The sequence below is a fragment of the Dromiciops gliroides genome, chromosome 6, assembly GCF_019393635.1.
Source record: "Dromiciops gliroides isolate mDroGli1 chromosome 6, mDroGli1.pri, whole genome shotgun sequence".
In the NCBI taxonomy this organism is placed as follows: Eukaryota; Metazoa; Chordata; class Mammalia; order Microbiotheria; family Microbiotheriidae; genus Dromiciops; species Dromiciops gliroides.
In genome coordinates, this window is record NC_057866.1 from 23,744,398 (window position 1) to 23,764,669 (window position 20,272).

The window sequence follows — 20,272 nt, forward strand, 5'->3', positions numbered from 1 at the left end:
GCATGAGACAGGGCGGAAGCGGCGGGGCGGTGGCGCCCGTTTGGGTGTGGGTCTGTGTGAGTGTGCCTGTAAGGGGGGGGGGCAGCGGTCCTCCCTCTCAAGTTCCCTCCCTCCGTGCGTCCGCTTCGGAGCCGGATGTTGACGGAGCTTTGACAGGAGGCGGTGGCGGCGGCTGAGGCAGCAGCGGCGGTGAGCAGGTCCGGGGCCGCGGCCGCGCGGGGGAGGGGGTGGGGAATCGGAACCCTGACCCTGACCCCGACCCCGACCCCCCCGAGAAGGGAAGCGGGCTCGGGCCCCGCGGCCGCAGCTTCCTCCCCGGCTGGGGCCACTGAACAGATGGGGAAGCTGAGGCTCGCCCTGACCGTAGACGAGTAGTCCCACCCCTCCCCTGCCTCAGTTTCCTCCTCCGTTAAGCCCCTCCCTCCCTCCCTCCGCCGAGGTGTGGCCCTGGATGAGTCCCTTCCCCTTTCCGAGCCCGTTCGCTCGTCTGCAGGGGGTGCATAGACGTCCGTACGCATTGATCAGGCCGCTCTCGGGCCTCAGTTTCCCCGTCTGTCAAACAGCGAGGGGCCTCCGAGGCCCTCCTCGTGCCGGGCTTGGTGCGGAGGAAGGAAACTGAGTCAAGCGCGGCCGTTCTTTTGGTCATTTGTGCCCCGAGGGAGCTGGCACGAGCCGGCCCCTGGTGCCGAGTCCCTCCGGGCGTTGGTGAAGTGGGCCCGGGGAGGGGGCGGGCACCGACGGGAGAAGTGGCGTAATCCCCGTCCTCCGGAGGTGGGGGAAGGGGGCCTGGCACGCAGAGTGGTTCTGTCGCCCACCCCTCTCCCAGCCGCTCCCCATCCCAGCCCCTTTGCACGTCGTAGGTGCCCGAATGCCCATCCCGGCTTCGGCAAGTTATTCCTCATTTGGCAGTGGGGAGGAGTAGTGCCCGTAGACGTCTGGGGACCGGACCAGGCATCCTTTGATCCTGGGCTTAATAAATATTTGTTTGATTTAGCGTTTAGTGAAACGATTTTCCCGAGGTCAGGTGGCTACTCATTATCACAGCTGGGAGTCACAGCATCCAGGGGTGGAAAGAACCTTGGGCCCCCCCCCCTGCTCTTGCGAATGAGAAAACTTGAGAACCCCCCAAATGAAGTGGGCTTGAAGTGTGGGGTCACACAAGATTCGAACCTAGGTCTTCTGACTTCAGGTCCGGTGCCATTTAATAGAGAAGCTGGTCCAAAGTGGGGTGGGGCAGGGACAGGTGTTCATCTTTTGGGTTCTGTTGGACAGTGAGGCGGCTCTGAATAGGTCTCTGTAGGGGGAGCCTGTTACCCCAGCAGGAGCCAGTCCTTGTCAGGTTTCCTTCTGGGCCTGCGGCCCTTCCACCTGTCTTCAATCCTTCTCTTCTTTTCTCCTCCCGGGCCGGGTTTTGTAGATTGCCTCAGGTCAGGTTGCTGTCCTAATCTGAAGGTGGATAAAGGAGATGTCACTAGCATGGGTCATATCCTGTGGAAAGGAAGGTACCAGGGGGCATTAGTGTGTTGTTGTTTTTTTTAAGTGAGACAATTGGGGTTAAGTGACTTGCCCAGGGTCACACAGCTAGTAAGTGTGTAAAGTGTTTGAGGATGGATTTGAACTCAGGTCCTTCTGAATCCAGGGCCGGTGCTCTATCCACTGCGCCACCTAGCTGCCCCAGTGTGGTTTTAATTCTGACCCGGAGGATGCACAGACCTGAAAGAGATTGAAGTTCTAAGTATCACCAGCCCATTTATCTTGTAGCAGTTAAGACTGAGGCAGCCAATAGGTGGGAGTGACCTAGTAGAGGCCAGAACTTCCTGAAGGCAGGGCTGGTGAAGCCTCCTAGGGTAATCCACCTCAGTTAATGATATTTGGGCCCCTGACTCGGCTCATTGAGCTTTTAAGCATTCTTTGATGGGGAAAGGCTCAGATTAACCTCAGGCACCCCCTTGGACACTTTGGGGTGGCAGGCCCTGAATAGCCCCGTAATCTCTGACTTTTTGTCTTACTCCAAGGTGGCTTTTTACCCCCAGAGAGGAAGAAGCAGGATCTTTGAGTAGGAAATGACTTGCAGAGTCAGGCAGGACGGAGCCCCTCTCAATCGGGGGTCTGTGAATCCCGGCTGAGGCTGGAAATTCCCGGGGTTAACCGTCTGCCTCCTCCCCTCACCGTCTTTGATGGCAGACGAGGGAGCAGCTTTCTGTGCTGGGCTGAATTTATTGGCCATAGCTTCCGAGGAGCTGGTGGCAGTCAGCCAGGAAGGGCAGATGCAGTCAGGAAGTGAAAGCCGTGGAGTTGCAGAAAGGAGGTGAAATTTCAAGTTCAGCCCTCCTTCTGACGCTGGCCTCCTTCCTTCCTCCCACATACTTGAGCTCCAAGCTGTTCTATCTCTGGTTTAGAGTTCCTGAGGCTCTTTATTTCACCCGAGGGAAAACAGAGGTCCAGAGAGAGGCCCATTGGCCCCCTGGCTCCCCTGGCTCCAGTGTGTGTTAAGGAGCTTCAGGTTTGGGTGTAGGAGTGTGAGCGGTGGCATTCCTCCAGGGAAGGGGTGGCAGCCAGTGGGCATGGGGAAAGCAGTGTGGTGTCGTGGTATGGAAGCTACTGGCCTTAGAGTCAGCAGTCCTGGGTTTGAATCTTGGCTTGGCTCTGCTCTCTCCAGCTGGAATGGACTGCCCCAGGAAATGGAGGCCCCCTCAGGCTTCTCATGAAGGCTGGACTGCTGACACCTGGGGTCCGAGACCTGGCCCTGATTCCTGGCTCGGCCACTTCAGACCCCTGTGACCTTGGTCAAGTCTGTTCCCTTCTCTGCGCCTCAGTTTCCTGATCTCCAAAATGAGGATGTTGCCCCAGATGCCCTCCAAGGTCCCTTCTAGTTGTACATCTCTGCTCTTGAGTTATCAGGAAGGTTCCTGAACAGGCATGGCTGTTGAGGTCCCTCCCAACTTGGAGATCCTCTGATTCCGCATGAAATCAGGGGGACTCGGCCTGCTTTTGACTCTGTAGCAGCATTTTTGGAAAGGAGGGGCCTCTTGGATTTTCCAGGAGGGTCCCAATTACAAACATTCAAGACTGTTGTCCTCGCAAATCCCAGAAACATCCTAGACCGTCAGACAGTCACATGGTCAGAGAGCCACAACCACAAGGGCTTTCGTGGGCCTTGTCGTCATTTTACAGATGAGGAAACTGCGGGCCGTGGAGGTTTATCGAGTGGCCCAAGGCCACACAGGTCTCCAGTGGCAGAGCTAGGAATCAGCCCTGGCTGTGTGGCTCCAAAGCCAGCTTTCCCCAGAGACATCATGTTGTCCTTCCCCCCACAAAGGAGTTGTCCATCTGGCCCACACCTGAAGAGCTCCGAGTTTCTGGGTCAGTTCATTCCATTTTGGAGTCATTTGAATTTGGGGGAATTTTATCACTGATAAGGAAACTGAGATTCGGCCAGGGAGGGTCTTGCTGGTCGCAGCTCTATTAAGTGGAACTAAGCCAAGATTCAAGGCCAGCACTCGTGAGACCAGATGCAGGCTGTGTCCTTTGTACCTCAGTGCTGCCTGCCTCCCCACTGGGCCCCCTCAGGCGACTTGAGGGCCAACGTCCTGTGTTGTGCGGCAGACTTGCCCTGCGACATTTTAGCAAATAGTAACTGAATGACTCAAGTCCAGTGAGCTTAGTGGAAAAATGTACTTAAGCTGCCCAAAAAGGAGCCATCCCGGCTGCCGGGGCAGATGTGCTGGGAGCGATGTGTGTTGGGGGCGGTCAGGCAGGGCAATTTGGCCTCCATGTGGCCCTGTGGCGTGTGCCAGGTCTGCCAATGGCAGGCTCCCTGCCGGTGGGACTGTAAGGCAGAGATGGATGACCGGCCTGGTTTTTGATTTGTAAAATAGAGTTTCCTTTAAAAAAACACAACCCAAACGATTGGCATTTATATAGTGATGAAAGATTTGCCAAGCGCTTTCCTCAAAGCCACCCTGGGAGGCCAGGAGTTACAGAGCAGTGACCCCGGGGTGGGGATTGGGAGGAGAAGGGGAAGAATAGGTTACTAAGAAAGAAAAGGCTCTGTCCTTATAAGGAACAGAGCTCTTGGGGACGAGTATCGTCTTTCAAGTTGATGGCAGAGGTCGGGGTTAGCAGGGAGTATTTCTTCTTTGGTTGAAGAGCTCCCCAGATCTGGCTCGGAGCTTCCCAGGAAACTGGTCTAGTGCTCAGCAGAGCTTTTAAACACTGAGTCAGTGTGGTTGCCGTGGTGATGGGGGACGGTTGCTAGGTGCAGGGAGGCAATTTGCCATCCCCAGTCCTTAGCTGAGACTGCCAGTGCGTACTTGTCACATTACCTCATGGCCCAGAGGAGTTCCGGCTCTGGGTCCTGGGCTTGCAGGTTCTGCCCCCCTCCTCCCCACCGCCAGCCCATCAGAGCCCTGTCAATGAGTTCCTTATCTTTTCTAGCAATCCTCTGACCATATATGTCTTGTTTGGCTCTTGGAATGTGTCTGGGCTCTGAGCAGGCTTGCTCCTTTGGCCTCTGGGGGGGAGCAGATTGATCTGGGATTTTGTGGGGCTGTGGGGAGGCCCTAGAACCCACCTCCTAACCACACACAACCACACCCTGTTTTCTGTGACTGGAATCTAAGCCCTAGGGAGTCCAAAAGAATCCCAGTTGTGGGCCCAGCTCTTCCCTAGATCTCTAATCCTGGAATATTTTCCATCTTCCTCTTCCAAGTCCTAGGGCTATAAATGTTTCTTCTTTCTTTTTTTCTCACCTCTCCTCCAGTCTGCTCAACTCACTATGTCTAGTTCTAGAGGGGCAGAGTTGGCTTGGGCGACTCTGGGCTTCTGATATTTACCTGCCCTGCCTCTAGTCCTGTCCCATTCCCAACATGGTCTCAATCGCTGGATCCCATCTGGAGTCCTGCACGTTTTCTTCTGAACTTACCAGGCTCAAGACTGACCTGATCTCTCCTCTCCACCCACCTCTTCTCTTGCTTTCCCTGTTTCTAGTGAGGATACCACCATCCTTGCAGCCACCCAGCTTTGAAGCATCCACCAGAATCTTCCTCCTGCTGTTTTGTGAAGGTAGAATTGACGTTCATTCTTGTTTTCTCACCCGTGTGGCCGGCACCCTAGTTTGGGCCCCAGTCACCTCTCACCTGCACTATCACTAGTGATGCCTAATTGGGCTTCCCGTTCTCAAGCCCTTCTACCACGTGGCTACCAGAATGATATTTCGGGAGCACAGCTCTGACCATCAATCAGTCAACTGACTGTGTCCAATGATGTGCTAGTAGACTGTGGTACTGCCCTGTTTAGGAAGGCCCAGGGATTCCCATGGCCTTTAGGAGAAAATGCAAGCCCCGATCAGGTTCCTGCCTCTTTCCTGAGTTTACCACAGATTGCTCCTTCTCCCACACCTTACTTCCCAGCCATGGCCCCTGGCCGTCCCTCTCCGGAGGCTGGCCTCCTGGGAAGACATCCGCCCTCACCTCCACCTCATGGCTCAGCCCCAGGGCCCCTTCTTCTTCCAGGGGACCTCGTTTGCCAAGTGGTTAGCTCCCTTCCCTATCTGCTCCCAGACCACTGTGTATTTACTTGGGCTGTATTTTGTGTCTTTACCCCCAGAAGGCTAAAGGGCAGGGGGTGCCCTTCTGTTTCCCTCTCCTGTGACCAGTGCTTAGCACAAGGCCTGAGACATACCAAGTCATGATGAACTGCTCATTCTCTGGAGGAATGACTGAGGGAGAGTTGAAGATGGGCCTGGAACCTCTGGGAGGGAGGGAGGGAGGGAGGGAGAGAGGAGGGGAGACCAGAGCCAGGTCGGCAGCAGATCCTGTTGGACCTTAGAGGGCATGTGCTGGGGCACCAATTGGCCTCTGCTTCTTAGGATTTCCCTTGCACTGGGTACATTAAGGGCCCAGGCCCGAGGTGAGCCCGGCTCTGCTGCCTGGCTGCACAGCATTTTGGCTCTTATAGGTCTCAGGGAAAGGTCAGCTGGGAAGGGACCACATCTTTCCTTTTGTGGCTAGAGACCACGACGATGAGGCTACAGCCTGGGCAGCTGGGAGGTGGACAGTGCAGAGCCTGGCACAGCCCTTCCCCCACCCAGCTGGGAGATGTGAAGGGAGACGCTGCGTCCCAGCTGCCGTCTCTGGCAAGATCCCCGATCTGTGGGAGGCAAGGAGAGCCCAGAACTTCAGGCAACTTGCAGCACAGATGAGGGGGCCTGGGGGAAGCTTGCTGTGGAAGCGATAGTCAGCAGGGAAGAGTGTGTCCACTGACCAGCTCTGTGACCCCTTCAGTGTCTCATCCAGGCTCTGCAGGGCAAGACCGAGACTGAGCGGCACCATGGCCATGGATCCTCTCTCCGATCTTCAGGATGACTTAACCTTTGATAACACCAACCGGGCCCTGAACCAGCTGAAGCTGGCTTCTATTGATGATAAAAACTGGCCCTCTGATGAAATGCCTGACTTCCCCAAATCCGGTAGGCCCTTATGCACCTGGGCAGCAGGAGCAGTGGGAGAGCAGGGGAAGGGAGGGAGCCAAAGGCGGGAGACCACAGGAGGAGATCTGGGGCCAGCTCAAAATTCCATGGGTCTGTGTTCAGGAGGGAGGGGTGAGGCATGGAGGGCTGCCTTAGCGGGGCCCTGCCCCACAGCTCTCAGCCTAACCAGTGTGTATCCACCTGCTTCTCAGATGACTCCAAGAGCAGCTCCCCAGATCCCGTCACCCACCTGAGATGGGACGACCCCTACTATGACATTGCCCGACACCAGATTGTGGAGGTGGCAGGTGAGTCTGGGTCCCCAGGCACTGGCCAGCGCCCGAGGGGGATGCAGGGAAAGGAGATCTTGTTCTCCATAGGTGCAGCTTTCCAGTATTCATTCTGGAAACAATGATTGTGGTCCCCTCTCTGGCTGGCTCAGAGGGGACGAGAGACCCACCTCCTATGCCCTTGGGAGCTCGAGGGGACCTCAAGGCTCACTTGGTGGTACAGACGAGGAAGGGGAAGCCTGGACGGGCTCAGCGATTGTCCAGGGCAGAGCCAGGATGGGGACTGGACCTCCTGCTCCATGAGTACCTGCCCACTCTGTGCCACCTTCCTGATTCTTGGGGAGTTTTAACAGCCTTGCTATGTCCAAGTTCCACGTGGCCCCATGGTCCAAAACCCAGAGACTTGGGTCTCCTTTTGACCATTGTGCGCCTACAAAGATGATGCGGATGTGTCTCGTAAGTGATGAGGATTGTCACTCAGCCCCTTCGGGTGGGAGAGTCTTGTCACATCTTCATTAAAAGATACTTATCAAACATGGGTAATGTGCATGGTTCTATGCCAAAGTTGGGGGGGTCACAAAGAGGTCCCTGGCCCATGGGATGTCATTGCTCAGAGAAGAAAGAGAACACCCAAACGAGCAACCCAAAGTCATCTATTGCCAGTGATGGGAAAAGTTGGGGTGTTGTTTAGGAGGATACTCGCACAGAAGACCAAGTTGGGGTCTTGTATGCAGTCAGCAGCAACTTTTGGGCAAGAGAGGCCGTGCTAAGTACAGCCCCTTGAGGAGGGAGGAAGGGCCTGGCATGAGTCTAGGTAGCACGACATACCTTGGGGGTCCATAGAGCCTCCACAGGACAGAGCAGGGCCTCTTTTCTCCCAGACTCGTGATGGGGAGACAGTGATGCTCTGGGGTGGGGGGAGCGTTGACGAGGTTGTTCCACCCAACCCCCACAAGCGCCCCTTCCTCAAAGCTCCATGGAGTCCATGTGCCTTGGTGTGGCTGGGGCCTTTTTCACCCCCTGTGCTTGCATGGTCCTGCTGAGGAGGACGGGAGTGCTCCTTCAGCCCGGGCTCAGCCTGGAGGTCCAGTGACCTCGTCTGGATCCTCCAGACACAGGAGAGTCCTTCTTAGGGAGTCACCCTGCAGGTGCCATAGCGTCACGCTGCTAGGCACAGTGGAGGATGAAAGGGACCTCGTGCCCAGGGGATCATGGGGAGATGGAGCAGCGCCATTTTTCTGTTTCTCCAGGGTGTGGTGAGCCTGAAGGGGGCCAGCCAGGTAGGTGGAGTCCCTGGGCTCTGGCCTTCGGGGCCCCCAGCCGCTGATGGTGCTGATCAGGAGGGGCTCTCGGGGGGGGGGGGCGGGGCTGGCGGGATTGCAGCCCCTCTCCTGGTGGTTGATGGTGGCATTGGAATGAGGCGCAGCCTTAAGGGCCAAGCAGGAGGGAACCCAGACCAGAAAGCAAAGGGAAATGGCTCTCAGAAAAGAGAGGTCTCTGTCCCCCTTCTGTCCTCAGCCCAGCAGGATTTGCGGGGTATCTGGTACCTGGAAATCCAGAAGCTGAGACAGATCAGGCTTGGAAGCAAGGCTTCTCCTTGGTGGGGCGTCCCTTCTGAGCAGTGTGGATGTCCCTGACAGAGGTGTCCTGAGGGCCTCCTGGCCATTTGGAACAGAAAATGGGTCTACCCATAGGGAGAGGGGCAGTGAGGAGGGGCCTTTCCTGAGCTGTGGAGGCCGTACACAAGCTGCTCCTTCATCGCTTCCACTCTGGAACTCCCTGCTGGTTGTGGGGGCGGCCATTCCCAGCATGCAGCTGGAGCTGTTGTGTTGCTGATTGGCTCTCTAGACCCTGGCAGGCCGAGTTCCTGATTGGTGTCTGGGGAATGCGCCAGATGACCCACGTGGTTTCAGCGAACCGTGGCTATCGCCAGTGGACTGCTTCCCATCTGCTCCTTCTCACCCCTTAAATACAGAGTGGGACCTCCTTGGAGGCCAGCAGGCTGCCCAGGGGGATCTAGCACTGGCCTAATCTGCCAGAGTGGTCCAGAGGGGTCTCCTCTGTGAGGTAGGGAAGATGCCCCAGCACCTCGCTCCTGCCCAGCTGATTCTATAGACCCCCTAAGTCTAAGCTCCACAGACTAACCCCTCCCCCCCCCCTGGCTCAGGTTTGTCCCCATGGGGCAGAGATGCTCTGTTTTTCTGTTCATCCTGGCTCCTTCTGGGTAGAGATGCAAGGGAGCTGGGCCAGGGGCCCCTGCTCTTGGACAAGAGCTCTAGGGAAAAAAGCCCTCAAAAGTACATCCATGCCCCAGCCCCTTCTGGGAGCGAAGTGTGGAAAAGGAGGTTAAAATGGGTTGGCCTAGTGGGCCAAACGTTTCCCTGCTCGTTTAGGTGAAGAAGAGGGACTTCCACAGGCCAGATGTCATTCTTGGGCCACCATGTGTCCAGCTCTGCTTTTTTGTTCGACAGGGTATCCAGGGGCCTCCCAAGGGCCTCTCAGACTGGCGGTGGTGCATGGGTAGAGAGCAAAAGCCAAGGATGGCTGGGGGAGAAGGGAACCTCTGAGTTTCAGATTAGGATTCAGGGAGATGCTCAAAGTGATGGCAGAGGAAGAAGGCTTCCTTGGACCATTATTGGGAGGAAGTTTGGAAATGCCAACTGTCAGTGGCACCCAGGCCAGACACTGCCTCTGTCCCTCCTTTCCAGTGCTCGTAAGAACCCAGGCCTACTGAAAAAGAGCCCTCTCTGAAGTGCAAGGGTCAGCTTGAGGTCATTATTGCTCCCATTTCCTCAGTGCACGGGAAGAGCAGAGGTCCTGCTCAGCCATGTAAAGTCACAGTCAGGAAAGCCATCAGTCCAGTAAACCTGACGGAAGAGTGGCCTGGGATGGGGAAGCCAGGGGTGTGAGGAAGCTTGATGCCGCATCTTCTAAGGTGGATCATGAGTAGACGTTGGCAGACAACGTGGTGTGCAGCAGTCTGCAGTACAGGGGTCCTCGTTTGTCAATGCAGAGCAGTAATTCTCTTTTTTTTTTTTTTTTTTTTTAGTGAGGCAATTGGGGTTAAGTGACTTGCCCAGGGTCACACAGCTAGTAAGTGTTAAGTGTCTGAGGCCGCATTTGAACTCAGGTCCTCCTGACTCCAGGGCCGGTGCTCTATCCACTGCGCCACCTAGCTGCCCCAGAGCAGTAATTCTTAAGTCTTAGAGATTGCCTGGAGAACTGAGGGCTTCAGGGATTTGTCTCAGAACAGCCAGTTGTTATGTAAGGAGGGAGGCTGACTTGGATATCGGCTCACTCCCCATCCCACCAGGCTGCCTCCATAGAGGTTTGCAGAAAGAAACCAAAGTCATCGTTCCATGAAAATATTCCCTAATAGATGGATTGCTTAGGAAAGGAGGCCCAGCTCAAAGGCACGTTAGAACTCAACACTAGGGTCTGTCCCTGTCTTTGTCAGCCTTAGTCCTCCTCTCCCTGAATCTAAAGGAAAGATTTGAGTATCAAAGGCTCAAGAGAGAGGCCCTTGGAAAAATCGGTGACACCCAAGAATAGTCTTGTAGCTGTGACCCTCTGTGTGATTGGGCTTGGAAAAGTCAAATGTGAAATGAAGGATAGAATTTGTTGGGAAAATGATGCCCCTCCCCCAACATTTGGTTCAGTTTTTGCCCAGACAATTTGTGCGTAGTTACAAATATAACCTAAACTTTATTAAACTCGAGACCCAAAGGGCATTTTTATGTTTCATTTTCAAGATAAAAGCCCAAGCAAACATTTCCCCCCCATTTACTCTGAACTGCTGGCCATTTTCCAGTGCTAATTATCCTCAGATAAGTATGACCTCCTATACTGTGTTCATGAAGATGACACCAGTGCCTTTTGTCCTTGCCTGGGAGGTTGGCCTGTAACCGCTCTTGACATCTGGGTGAAAATCTCTCTCTTTGAAGAGGCCTGTGTTAAAATCATCTCTGGATACCGGATCCAAATTTTGCTCCTAAACCCTTGATTCCCTTTCCTCCGACTAGCATCGGAAAGATGGGGTACGTGGCTGCTTTGGGGTGGGCATGAGGTTTCCTGGAATCCTCCTGATAGTTTGTCCTGAAGGCATAGGAGTGAGGGCAGTGTGGGAGAAGGGCAGTGGGTGGTGATGTTTCTCACTGACAGACACTGCCGCTGTTAACCATATTAGATCAGGACTCGGGGCTCTGTCTTGTCTCCCTCTCAGCAGAGAGAACATGGCCTCATATCCCCTGGGAGGCTCCAAGGCTCCAGTCCCTTCGGGATGATTCCAGCTCTGACTGGGAGCAACTTTTAAATCAAAAGAAACGTCCTTCAAAGGTGCCTCCTTCAAATGCCATCTGCTTTTCTTCTGTGGAGGCTTGCCTTCACATGTGCACCCTTTCTCTAATCAGTATTTGTCTGGGGGCACTTGCTGTATGCTGAGTTCATCTTCGTCCATTGGGGTTAGATGTTGTGTTTTGCAAAAATCCCTGACTCAGATCTGGTGCATGAAGTGGTCAAGGGGTGGTCCCATGGGGACCAGCTCTGGACTCAGGAGGCCTGGTTCCCATCTGTCCTCTGATGCTTATTAGTGACGTTGGGTCAGCTGCTTCATCTCTAGCCTCAGTCTGCCCACTCGTAAAATGGCTAGCCTCTGATCCATCCTTATGGGGGAGAGAGACATTTGCTGGCAAAGCTGCTTCTGAGGGAAGCTTCCAAAGAGGAGTCCAGACACGTCCTGAGCAGTGAGAGTATTTTAGGAATCCCTATGTGGTCTCTCAGGATGACTTTTGACAGGCAGGGAGCTGGGGTGTAGCGGAGAGAGCACTGAGCTCGTTAGGCAGCCTGGGCAGCATTCCTGTCTCCTAACCTGGAAGTGTAGTGGCCCCTCCTGGGTCTGACCCCCCGACATTTATCAGCTCCCCAGCTTTAGCCTGGTTTGTTTTTTCGGACCAGGCCGGCTAAGGGGTCCCTCCACTCCCGGGGGCTCACCGTGTTGGTTTGTCGTCCCAGCCCTCAGAACTCCCACACCCACGTGACGCCCCCAGCTTCTGCTTCCACAGGGGAGGGCCTCTGGAGCTGGTCTCTCCGACAGTTCTCCTCTTTTGTAACACAGGGATGATGCTCTTTGCACCGCCTGCTTTTTTGGGGTTGTTAGCCAGGGTGTCCTGTGAATGTGCACTATGATTATTTGAATGAGATCACTGAATGGGGGTGACTTTCTTTTCCAAAATCGCAGGACTCTGTGGCTGTGCTTTGTAGACCCTGGAGCCGCCTTCTTCACACCTTGTTTTCAGTGCCCATGAAGGACTGATTGACAGGCCAGGGGGCTGCTTTCAGACCCCTCTCTCTGACTGCTTCTCTCTTCCTCTCTAGGAGATGACAAATATGGGCGGAAGATCATCGTGTTCAGTGCCTGTAGGATGCCTCCGAGCCACCAGCTGGACCACGTCAAACTCCTGGAGTGAGTACTGACCCAGGCGGCTAGGAGACGTGGGAGTTTCTCCCAGGGATCCCAGTCAGAAAGTTCCTTTCTGAGCTCCTTCTATGGGAAAGGGTCCTGGAGGAAAGAGGAAATAAGCATTTATTTTTATTATTTTTTTTACAACATACATTTATTTTCTTTTTTCCAGTTACATGTAAGGGTAGTTTTCAACATTCATTTTCATAAGATTTAGAGTTCCAAATTTTTCTCCCTCCTTCCCTCCCTTTCCTCCCCCCTCCACAAGACCGTAACCGGTTACATATGTACAATCCACAAGTGCTCTTTTTATCAGTTCTTTCTATGGGGGTGGATAGTGTGCTTCATCATTAGTTCCTTGGGATTGTCTTGGATCGTTGCATTGTGGAGAGTAGTTAAGTCATTCACAATTGCTCATCGAACAATACTGATGTCACCATGCACATTGTCCTCCCAGCTCTGCTCACTTCACTATACATCAGTTCATGAGTCTTTCCAGGTTTTCCTGGGATCATCCTGTTTGTCATTTCCTACAGCACAAGACCATTCCACCACAATCATATACCACAGCTTCTTCCCTCATTCCTCAATTGATGGACATTCCCTTGATTCTCAATTCTTAGCTGCCACCAAGAGTTGCTATAAATATTTTCTGTACAATTTTTCCCCCTTTTCTCTTTTTCATGATTACTATTGTTACCTGTTTCCCTTCCATCCTATTCCCTTCCCCATGATATTTATTCTGTTATCCATCTTCTTTCATCCCATCCCTCTTCAAAAGGGATTTGCTTCTATCTGTCCCCTCCCCCAATCCGCCGTTCCTTCTTTTGCCCCTCTCTCTTTATCCCCTTCCCCTCCTATTTTCCTGCAGGGTTAGAGAGATTACTCCACCCAATTGAGGAATAAGCATTTATTAAACACCTACTATGTGCTGTGCATTGTGCTAAGTGCTTTACAAATATCATTTCATTTTATCCTCACAACAATCTTGGGAGGTGGGTGCAATTTTTATCAGCATTTTACAGTTGAGGAAACTGAGGCAGAGAGAGGTTAAGCGATTTGCTTAGGGTTACAAAATAGTAAATGTCTGAGGCTGGGTTTGAACTCAGGTCTTCCTGACTACACTCTGCCAGCAGACTGCCCAGAGACTTGCCCTGTTGCTGGGGGAGCCAGAGGACACAGGATTACTCAGCGTGATTGATTCTTCTTGTCCTGGGAGTTAGCTGTGTAATTTGGGGACACTCGGACGTGTGCTCTCCACTTCTGGAGTGCTTCTGACATGGTTGCTTTTATTCCATTCTATGTGCACAGTTATGATGGCCATATTTTATCTTCATAGCACAGATAAGTCTGGTCCGAGTACACGCCAACAGCCCAGCACCCTCTGGCCTCATGCTGCCCAGCTGTGCTTGCAATAGACATCTCCTGGGGGGGTGGCCAGCGTCTGGAGGGACCTTTCCTCCAATGGCTGTCAGAGCCTAAGACTCCATCCCTCCAGAAGCCTTGCTGGCTTCTGCCTTGGACCGGAGGACGACCGGGCAGGCTGGCTTTGGCTTTTTGGTCTCCGGATGGTCGCCTCTGGGCTTGCACTGCTTTCTGGGCAAGCCCAAGGCCACCCCCAAGCACTCTCCTCTTCCTTCATGAAGATGTCTGCAGCCTTGGGAGTGGGAATGAGGGACAGCCAGCCACAAGGAGCCAAGCTTAGCTTTCAGGCCCAGGCTCTGTCCATCCAGCCTCCAAGGACGTCCCGCTCCTTAGAGAAGAGGGCTCTGCCCCCTTGGCTCCGTTAGCAGACTCAGTCTCCCAGCCTCCCTCCCTCTCTCTCTCTCTCTCTCTCTCTCTCTCTCTCTCTCTCTCTCTCTCTCTCTCTCTCTCCCTCTCTCTCTCTCTCTCTCTCTCTCTCTCTCTCTCTCCCTCTCTCTCTCTCTCTCTCTCTCTCTCTCTCTCTCTCTCTCTCTCTCTCTCTCTCTCTCTCTCTCTCTCTCTCTCTCTCGATTCGATCACAAAACCGATAGATGCCTGGCTACAGGAGGAAGCTGTCAAGGAAAGGAGAGAAAAGGGCCCAGCTTCAATGGGAGGAGTGTTTCAGCCCTGAGCCTCCTTGGGCTTCTCCCTGTCACCTGGGGCTCTCTGGCTGAGGTCCTCTAGTCACTTCCCTCCCAACAGGCCTGAGCCCTGCCCTGGCTGCACCTCCCGGGAGAGAGGGCTGGGGCTGAGGCTGAGCTTGGCCAGCTCCCAGCCCTACCAGTTTCCCTACACCTCCCTAGGCCAGGGACTGCATTTTCCATCACTTTGCCCCTTAGCAGGTCAGCTTCCTCCCCCCTCTTCCACCACAGGCCCGGGCGGGTCTGGTGGCGGGGGAGGTGATTGGGCTGGCTGGCTGCACTTGGCCGTGCTTGTGCTCCTGGGGGCTGTGATCCCACAATGCCTAGAATGGCTACTACCTCAGGTCCTCCCTCAGTCGTGCCATGGGGACGAGCCGGCCCTTCCTCCTTCCTTCCCAAGCTCCTGGGGTTGCATGGTCTTATATCTGGCTCCAAGGTAGGAAGGGTTAGGGCTGAATTCTCAAGGGGCAGCGGGGGCAGGGAGCGAAAGCTCTGCCTTTGGAGTCAGAGGACGCCCCCCCCCCATGCTGCTTTGAGTGGCCTTGCCCAACCCCCTCGTCCTCCCGGGCTTCAGTCTCCTCACCCATAAAACTAGGGGGGTGCCTGGCCCTGGCATCTTGGCTCTTGGGGTAGCAAATGGGCCCCTCCCCCCCCCACACACTCAGGCACTCTGTAGCTCCTAGGCAGAGGTATGGGCATGCATGGCCAGGGATGCTCTTCTTCCTTTTCCCTTTTATTGTTGCCGCCTTTTCTCAAACCTCTGTGTCGCCCTCACCCTCTTCCTGAGCCTTTCCTTACAGCAAAGCCGAGCCCGCCGTCCTGTCAGTAATCACGGCGGGTGGATTGTCCTCCTGATGCCTGAGCTCCCCCAGCTCTCTCCCTGGCACGAGGCCACAGGAAATCCTGGTGATAGTGATGGTGCTGGTAACAGCACCCACCTGTGCCAGGCTCGACTCTGCAAGGGAGGGGCTCTTATTGACCTCCTTTTATAGATGAGGAAACTGAGGTAGACAGATTAAGTGGCAACTCAGGGCTGAGCCAGGTCTCTGTGCGCTGCAGCACCCCTGGTGGCCTCTGGGTAGAGATGAGCCCCGGGTTTGAAATCAGGAGACGAGTTCAGATTCTATCTTGGACCCTTTGGAGTCTTTGGCCTCAGATGGCTCTCCTATCTCGGCCTTGGCTGCCTTCTCTGTAAAACGAGGGAGTCGGATGGGGTGACCGGAAGGTCCTGGCTCCCCTTGGGTGGGTGGACCGAGTGACAGGGGCGGGGGCGTCTCCGCAGGTACCTAAAGCACACCTTGGATCAGTATGTGGAGAGTGACTACACCCTGTTGTACCTACACCACGGCTTGACCAGCGAGAACAAGCCTTCCCTCAGTTGGCTCCGAGATGCCTACCGGGAGTTTGACCGCAAGTGAGTGGGTGTGGGGAGCCCCACCCCCCCAGCCCCCGTGTCTGCCCGGGCCAAGCAAATCCAGGCAGATGATGGTCCTCATGGCCCCCCAACCCGGCCTTCTCAGACCAAACCTCAGTTGCTTCCCTCGGTTATCTTACGATGTCGCCCTTCTGGATGCTTCCCAGCTCCTCACCCTCCCTCCTGAGTGTGAGGTGTGCCCTGGGGCCGGGGGCAGAGGCTGCCCGGGGCCGGGCGCTGAATCAGGCCTCTGCCCTGCCTTCCTCCTTTCCCAGGTATAAGAAGAACATTAAAGCCCTGTACATTGTGCACCCCACCATGTTCATCAAGACGCTGCTGATCCTCTTCAAACCCCTCATTAGGTGAGGTGGGGGGAGGGGATCCTTGCTGAGGCGGGTCCTCAGGGAAGCTGAGCTGCTCAGACAGACCTTGACACACAGTTTTCTCCTGGCTTGGCAGCTTCAAGTTTGGGAGGAAGATTTTCTATGTGAACTACCTGAGTGAGCTGAGTGAGCACGTGAAGCTGGAGCAGCTGGGCATCCCTCGCCAAGTGCTCAAGTGAGATGCCCAGGGTGGGAGGCGAGGGAGGGAGCAGAGGACTAGGGGTTGGGTGGTGGGCATGGCCCTGACCCTGGCCCCTATTCCCCAGGTACGATGACTTCCTCAAATCCACCCAGAAGACCCCTGCCACGGCCCCCAAGCCCATGCCCCCTCGGCCTCCACTCCCCAACCAACAGTTCGGGGTCTCGTTGCAGCAGTGAGTATACGGGTGGGGCTGTGGGGGTGGTGATGGGAGGGGCGCTTTGGCTCGGCTCACCCACCTGTCTCCTGCAGCCTCCAGGAGAAGAGCAATGAACCTGAACACCTGCCCCTTGTCCTCAGAGAGACCATCGCCTACCTGCAAGCCCATGGTGAGCGGAAGGGACCTTCCCGAGCGAGGCCCGTGGGAAGGACATTGGGCTCAGGAGGCAGGAGGCCTGAGCGGGGCCGCTCACTAGCCTTGACATCCTTATCTGTGAAATGGGCTTCACCTCTGGAGGCCTCCTATGCCCTTGGCATAGGACCTGACGGGAGGTGGGAGCTTCCATCAGGCCGACTCCCTTTCCCTTTTGCCTCGTTCCCTCTGGTGCCAGGGGTGTCCCTGGGCGGGCTCACTCATTGCATGGAGCTGCCAGGGCGCTGAAGGAAGCTGGCCTAGGGCCCTTCGAGAGGCCTCACTTTCCTCCTCTTGCTGTCTAGCTCTTACCACAGAGGGGATTTTTCGGAGATCAGCCAACACTCAGGTTGTGCGGGAGGTGCAGCAGAAGTACAACATGGGTGAGTGTGGCCGTGGCATCTTCTGTGGTGTCTGGGGAGGTGGGGAGAGCTGGTCTTGCTCACCTGGGGAGGGTGGCAGGCAGGTGGCCAGGGCCCCTTCTTGTTGGTGGCCTGGTTAGTGACACTGGACCTCTCTGCCCAAAACTGTGACCCCGGTGGCAGTATTCTGGTGGGACATGGCCCGCAACCTGGAGCTGAGGAGGTGCTGTGGTCAGCGTCCTCGCCTGGATCCTGGCTTTCCCTTGTAATGGACAAGGGCGGCTTCTTAGAGGATGGTGCCCACGGGCAGCTGTGGGATCACCAAGACCCTGGGGCTGCACCTGTGAGTCCATAGATCACCTCTTATTGCCAGTTATAGGCTTTACCCCCAAGTTATGGGCAGCCTCCCCACCCGCAGTGTGCTGAGGCCCCCCATTCCACTCGGGGGCGGCCTGAGCCGCTAACAAGCCTCACACAGCCCAGCTGTCGTCTCCTCCCCTGTGGCCGATGGGGCCAAAGGGGCCGAGCTCTCGTCTTCTTTCCGTCCCCCCCCAGGGCTGCCGGTAAACTTTGAGCAGTATGATGACGTGCACCTCCCAGCGGTCATCCTGAAGACCTTCCTCCGGGAGCTGCCCGAGCCACTGCTCACCTTTGACCTCTACCCCCACGTTGTGGGCTTCCTCAGTGAGTGCCTTACCCCCAGCTCTCTGGCCCACGCTTGTCCCCTTCGATCCTTCCTCTGGCGCAGGCCACGGGAGGGACAGAGAGTCTCCCCCGGCCCGTTGGCTGGGCCCTCAACTGTCCTTGTGTCCTGACCCCGTCTGCTGCAGATATCGAAGAGCACCTGAGAGTAGCGGCGACCCTCCAAGTCCTGCAGACCCTGCCTGAGGAAAACTACCAGGTGCTGCGCTTCCTGACAGCCTTCCTGGCCCAGGTCAGTGTCCTGGCCCGGCCTGGCCCGGCCCGGGCCTCTCCCAGCCCCTCCGCCCCCCCACACACAGGGCTTCCTGCTCCTGTTCTCTTGGGCGGTGGCCGCTCATCCCTGGGGCAGTGGGGGGAGGGGACGGTCATGGCTTCCCTGCCTCAGCCCCTCTTCCTGCCCTTTCCCAGATCTCCTCCCACAGTGACCAGAACAAGATGACCAACACCAACCTGGCTGTGGTCTTTGGGCCCAACTTGCTGTGGGCCAAGGATGCTGCGATCACTCTCAAAGCCATCAACCCCATCAACACCTTCACCAAGTTCCTGCTGGATCACCAAGCAGAGCTGTTCCCCGAGGCGGGGGGGCCCTGAGCCCCCCTCGTTTCCACCCCCCCTTCTCTGGCAGCCACCGTCCGCGCCCTCGGCCTCGGCCCAGTGGATTCCCCGTGTAGGAAGACGCTTCGGGCCGGTGAGAGGGGACGGTGCTCAGGAAGGAGACCCCCCCCCCCCCGCCCCCTGGGCTGTGTACCCATGGCCCGCCGAGGCTCCAGAGGCCTCTCTCTGAAACATTCCTTCTCTCCGAAGCCTTACCCTCTTACACTGCCTCTCTGGGGCCCAGGATGCCAGGGTCTTGCTTTCGGGATGGGAAAAGGGGGCATCCCTGACAGCCTGTTTTCCCTGTGCTCTCCCTGCCACCCTGGTACCTATACAGGACTGCCCAGGGGCTGGTGGCTCTGGGGCCGGGTGTCTGACCAGGATGGTGTCCCTATTGCCAGAAGAGGTGCCAGGCTAGGCCCTGGGCATCCTTGGTTTGGAGACCAGTTTCAGTGATGGTGGCAGTGCCTGGCTGTCCACCCCTTCCCATTGTCCCCTGGCCAGTAGGAGGACACGGGATTGCATGGTGGCATTGGAGGAGGGGAAACCCCATCATGGTCCCAGCTTCTGCTCTGGGGGAACCAGAACCCCCTCCCCCGCTCCAGTCCTAGCGTCTCCTTGAGGTTTGGTCAGTGACAAGTTCGGCCACATTCCTCAGGTGCCTCTGTCCCCTCCTTCCCAGCCTTAGCCAAGATTCCTGAACCCTCAGGACGAGTGCGGACTCTGTTGTGTCAAAGCCAGGGTGCGAGTCGCCCTGGGCCTGCCAAGTCAGTCCTGTGGGAGCGGGCGCCAGAGCCAGAGCACTGCTGGTCGCTCTGTGATCCAGGGGCTCATGGAAGGTCGGGTTTGAAGGGGCCTCTTGTAGCGTTACTTGAGGAGAGAGGAGGCTTTGGTTGGCCTTTGCACCTGTAGGCCCCCGCGGCTCCTCTGGGCACATCCCTTAGGATGTGCCCGTGACGACGCGGTGCAGCCCCGCAGACCCCGGCGGCCTAGAACCAGTGGCCTGCTGTCCTTGGGAACCTTCTCTAAAGACATTTAAGAAATGGCCCTTGGGACCTGCCCCTACTCTTGTGTGTCTGGAGCTGATCTACCCTCTTCCCTATTCTTCCCTTCTCCCCACATCCCTGGGTAGGAGCAGGTCTGCCTGAGCTCAGCAGTCCGGTGGCCCGTGCTGACCTCTTGCTTTCTTTTCTGACCTGATCAAGCCTGCCCTTCCTGCCCACCAGCTCAGGGCGCTGAGGCTGCACCCTGACCCCACTGAGCTCTTTGCTCTTGAGGTGGGGCCCTGCAAGCTGTCACCTGTCCTCACTTTCTGTCCTGACTTGTGTACTGCATATTGCCTAAGGCCCCTCTCCCCCTCAACTCCCTTCCTTCTATGGGCAGGCTTTTTGGATGTGTCTGGGGCCCCTGCTTCCTGGGAGGCCTTTCCCAGACCTGCTGGTCTGCTTCTGTGGGAGGGCTCGACTGTGAAACACATTCACATTCACACTTCTTGACTTACTCTGCACCAATCGTGTATTTCACCATTTGCACTTTTTGTATTTCAATAAAAATGGAGATTGAAAAATGGCCCAACTGAGTGGAGTTCAGGGAAAGGGAGCAGAGAGAGGGGGCTGAGAGCTGATGGGATGGCTGGGGAGGGGAGGGGGCAGGATCCAGGTTGGAGTCCACACTCTCCTCACCTTGTTCTTACCTGCCCTAACTTAACCCGCAGGTGGGTGGGATTCTTAAACTAATCCAGCTCTCCTTTTTCAGTGAAGGAAACTGAATCCCAGGAAAGGGAAATGACTCAGCTGAGGCCCCACGGTGGGTCGCAGCAGAATGCTGACTCTTGGCCTCACCTTGGTCAGATCTGGTAGGGTTGCCCCGTTGAGAACAAGGGGGCACGAGGAACTGATTCCTTACAACAACAATTGGCCATTGCGTTTCTCAAGGCTGCTGTGA

The 20,272-nt window shown here is 55.9% G+C and overlaps 1 protein-coding gene across 4 annotated transcripts; it reads left to right on the plus strand.

Moving 5' to 3' along the window:
- The first annotated feature begins 28 nt into the window (after window positions 1-28).
- Window positions 29-19,897, plus strand: ARHGAP1 (Rho GTPase activating protein 1). Of its 4 annotated transcripts, none has more exons than XM_043971218.1 (14): window positions 29-197; window positions 4,990-5,064; window positions 6,285-6,469; window positions 6,682-6,777; window positions 12,133-12,220; window positions 15,605-15,736; window positions 16,012-16,098; window positions 16,196-16,294; window positions 16,386-16,493; window positions 16,571-16,647; window positions 16,976-17,053; window positions 17,588-17,716; window positions 17,863-17,966; window positions 18,143-19,897. In XM_043971218.1, exons 3-14 carry the CDS (start codon window positions 6,331-6,333, stop codon window positions 18,323-18,325), a joined length of 1,320 nt encoding a protein of 439 aa, XP_043827153.1. In that variant the 5' UTR covers window positions 29-197; window positions 4,990-5,064; window positions 6,285-6,330; the 3' UTR covers window positions 18,326-19,897. The 4 variants fall into 4 exon arrangements, with proteins under 4 accessions (XP_043827153.1, XP_043827151.1, XP_043827154.1 ...); XM_043971216.1 differs by having other exon boundaries at window positions 6,297-6,469; XM_043971219.1 differs by having other exon boundaries at window positions 29-189.
- The last annotated feature ends 375 nt before the right edge of the window (window positions 19,898-20,272 follow it).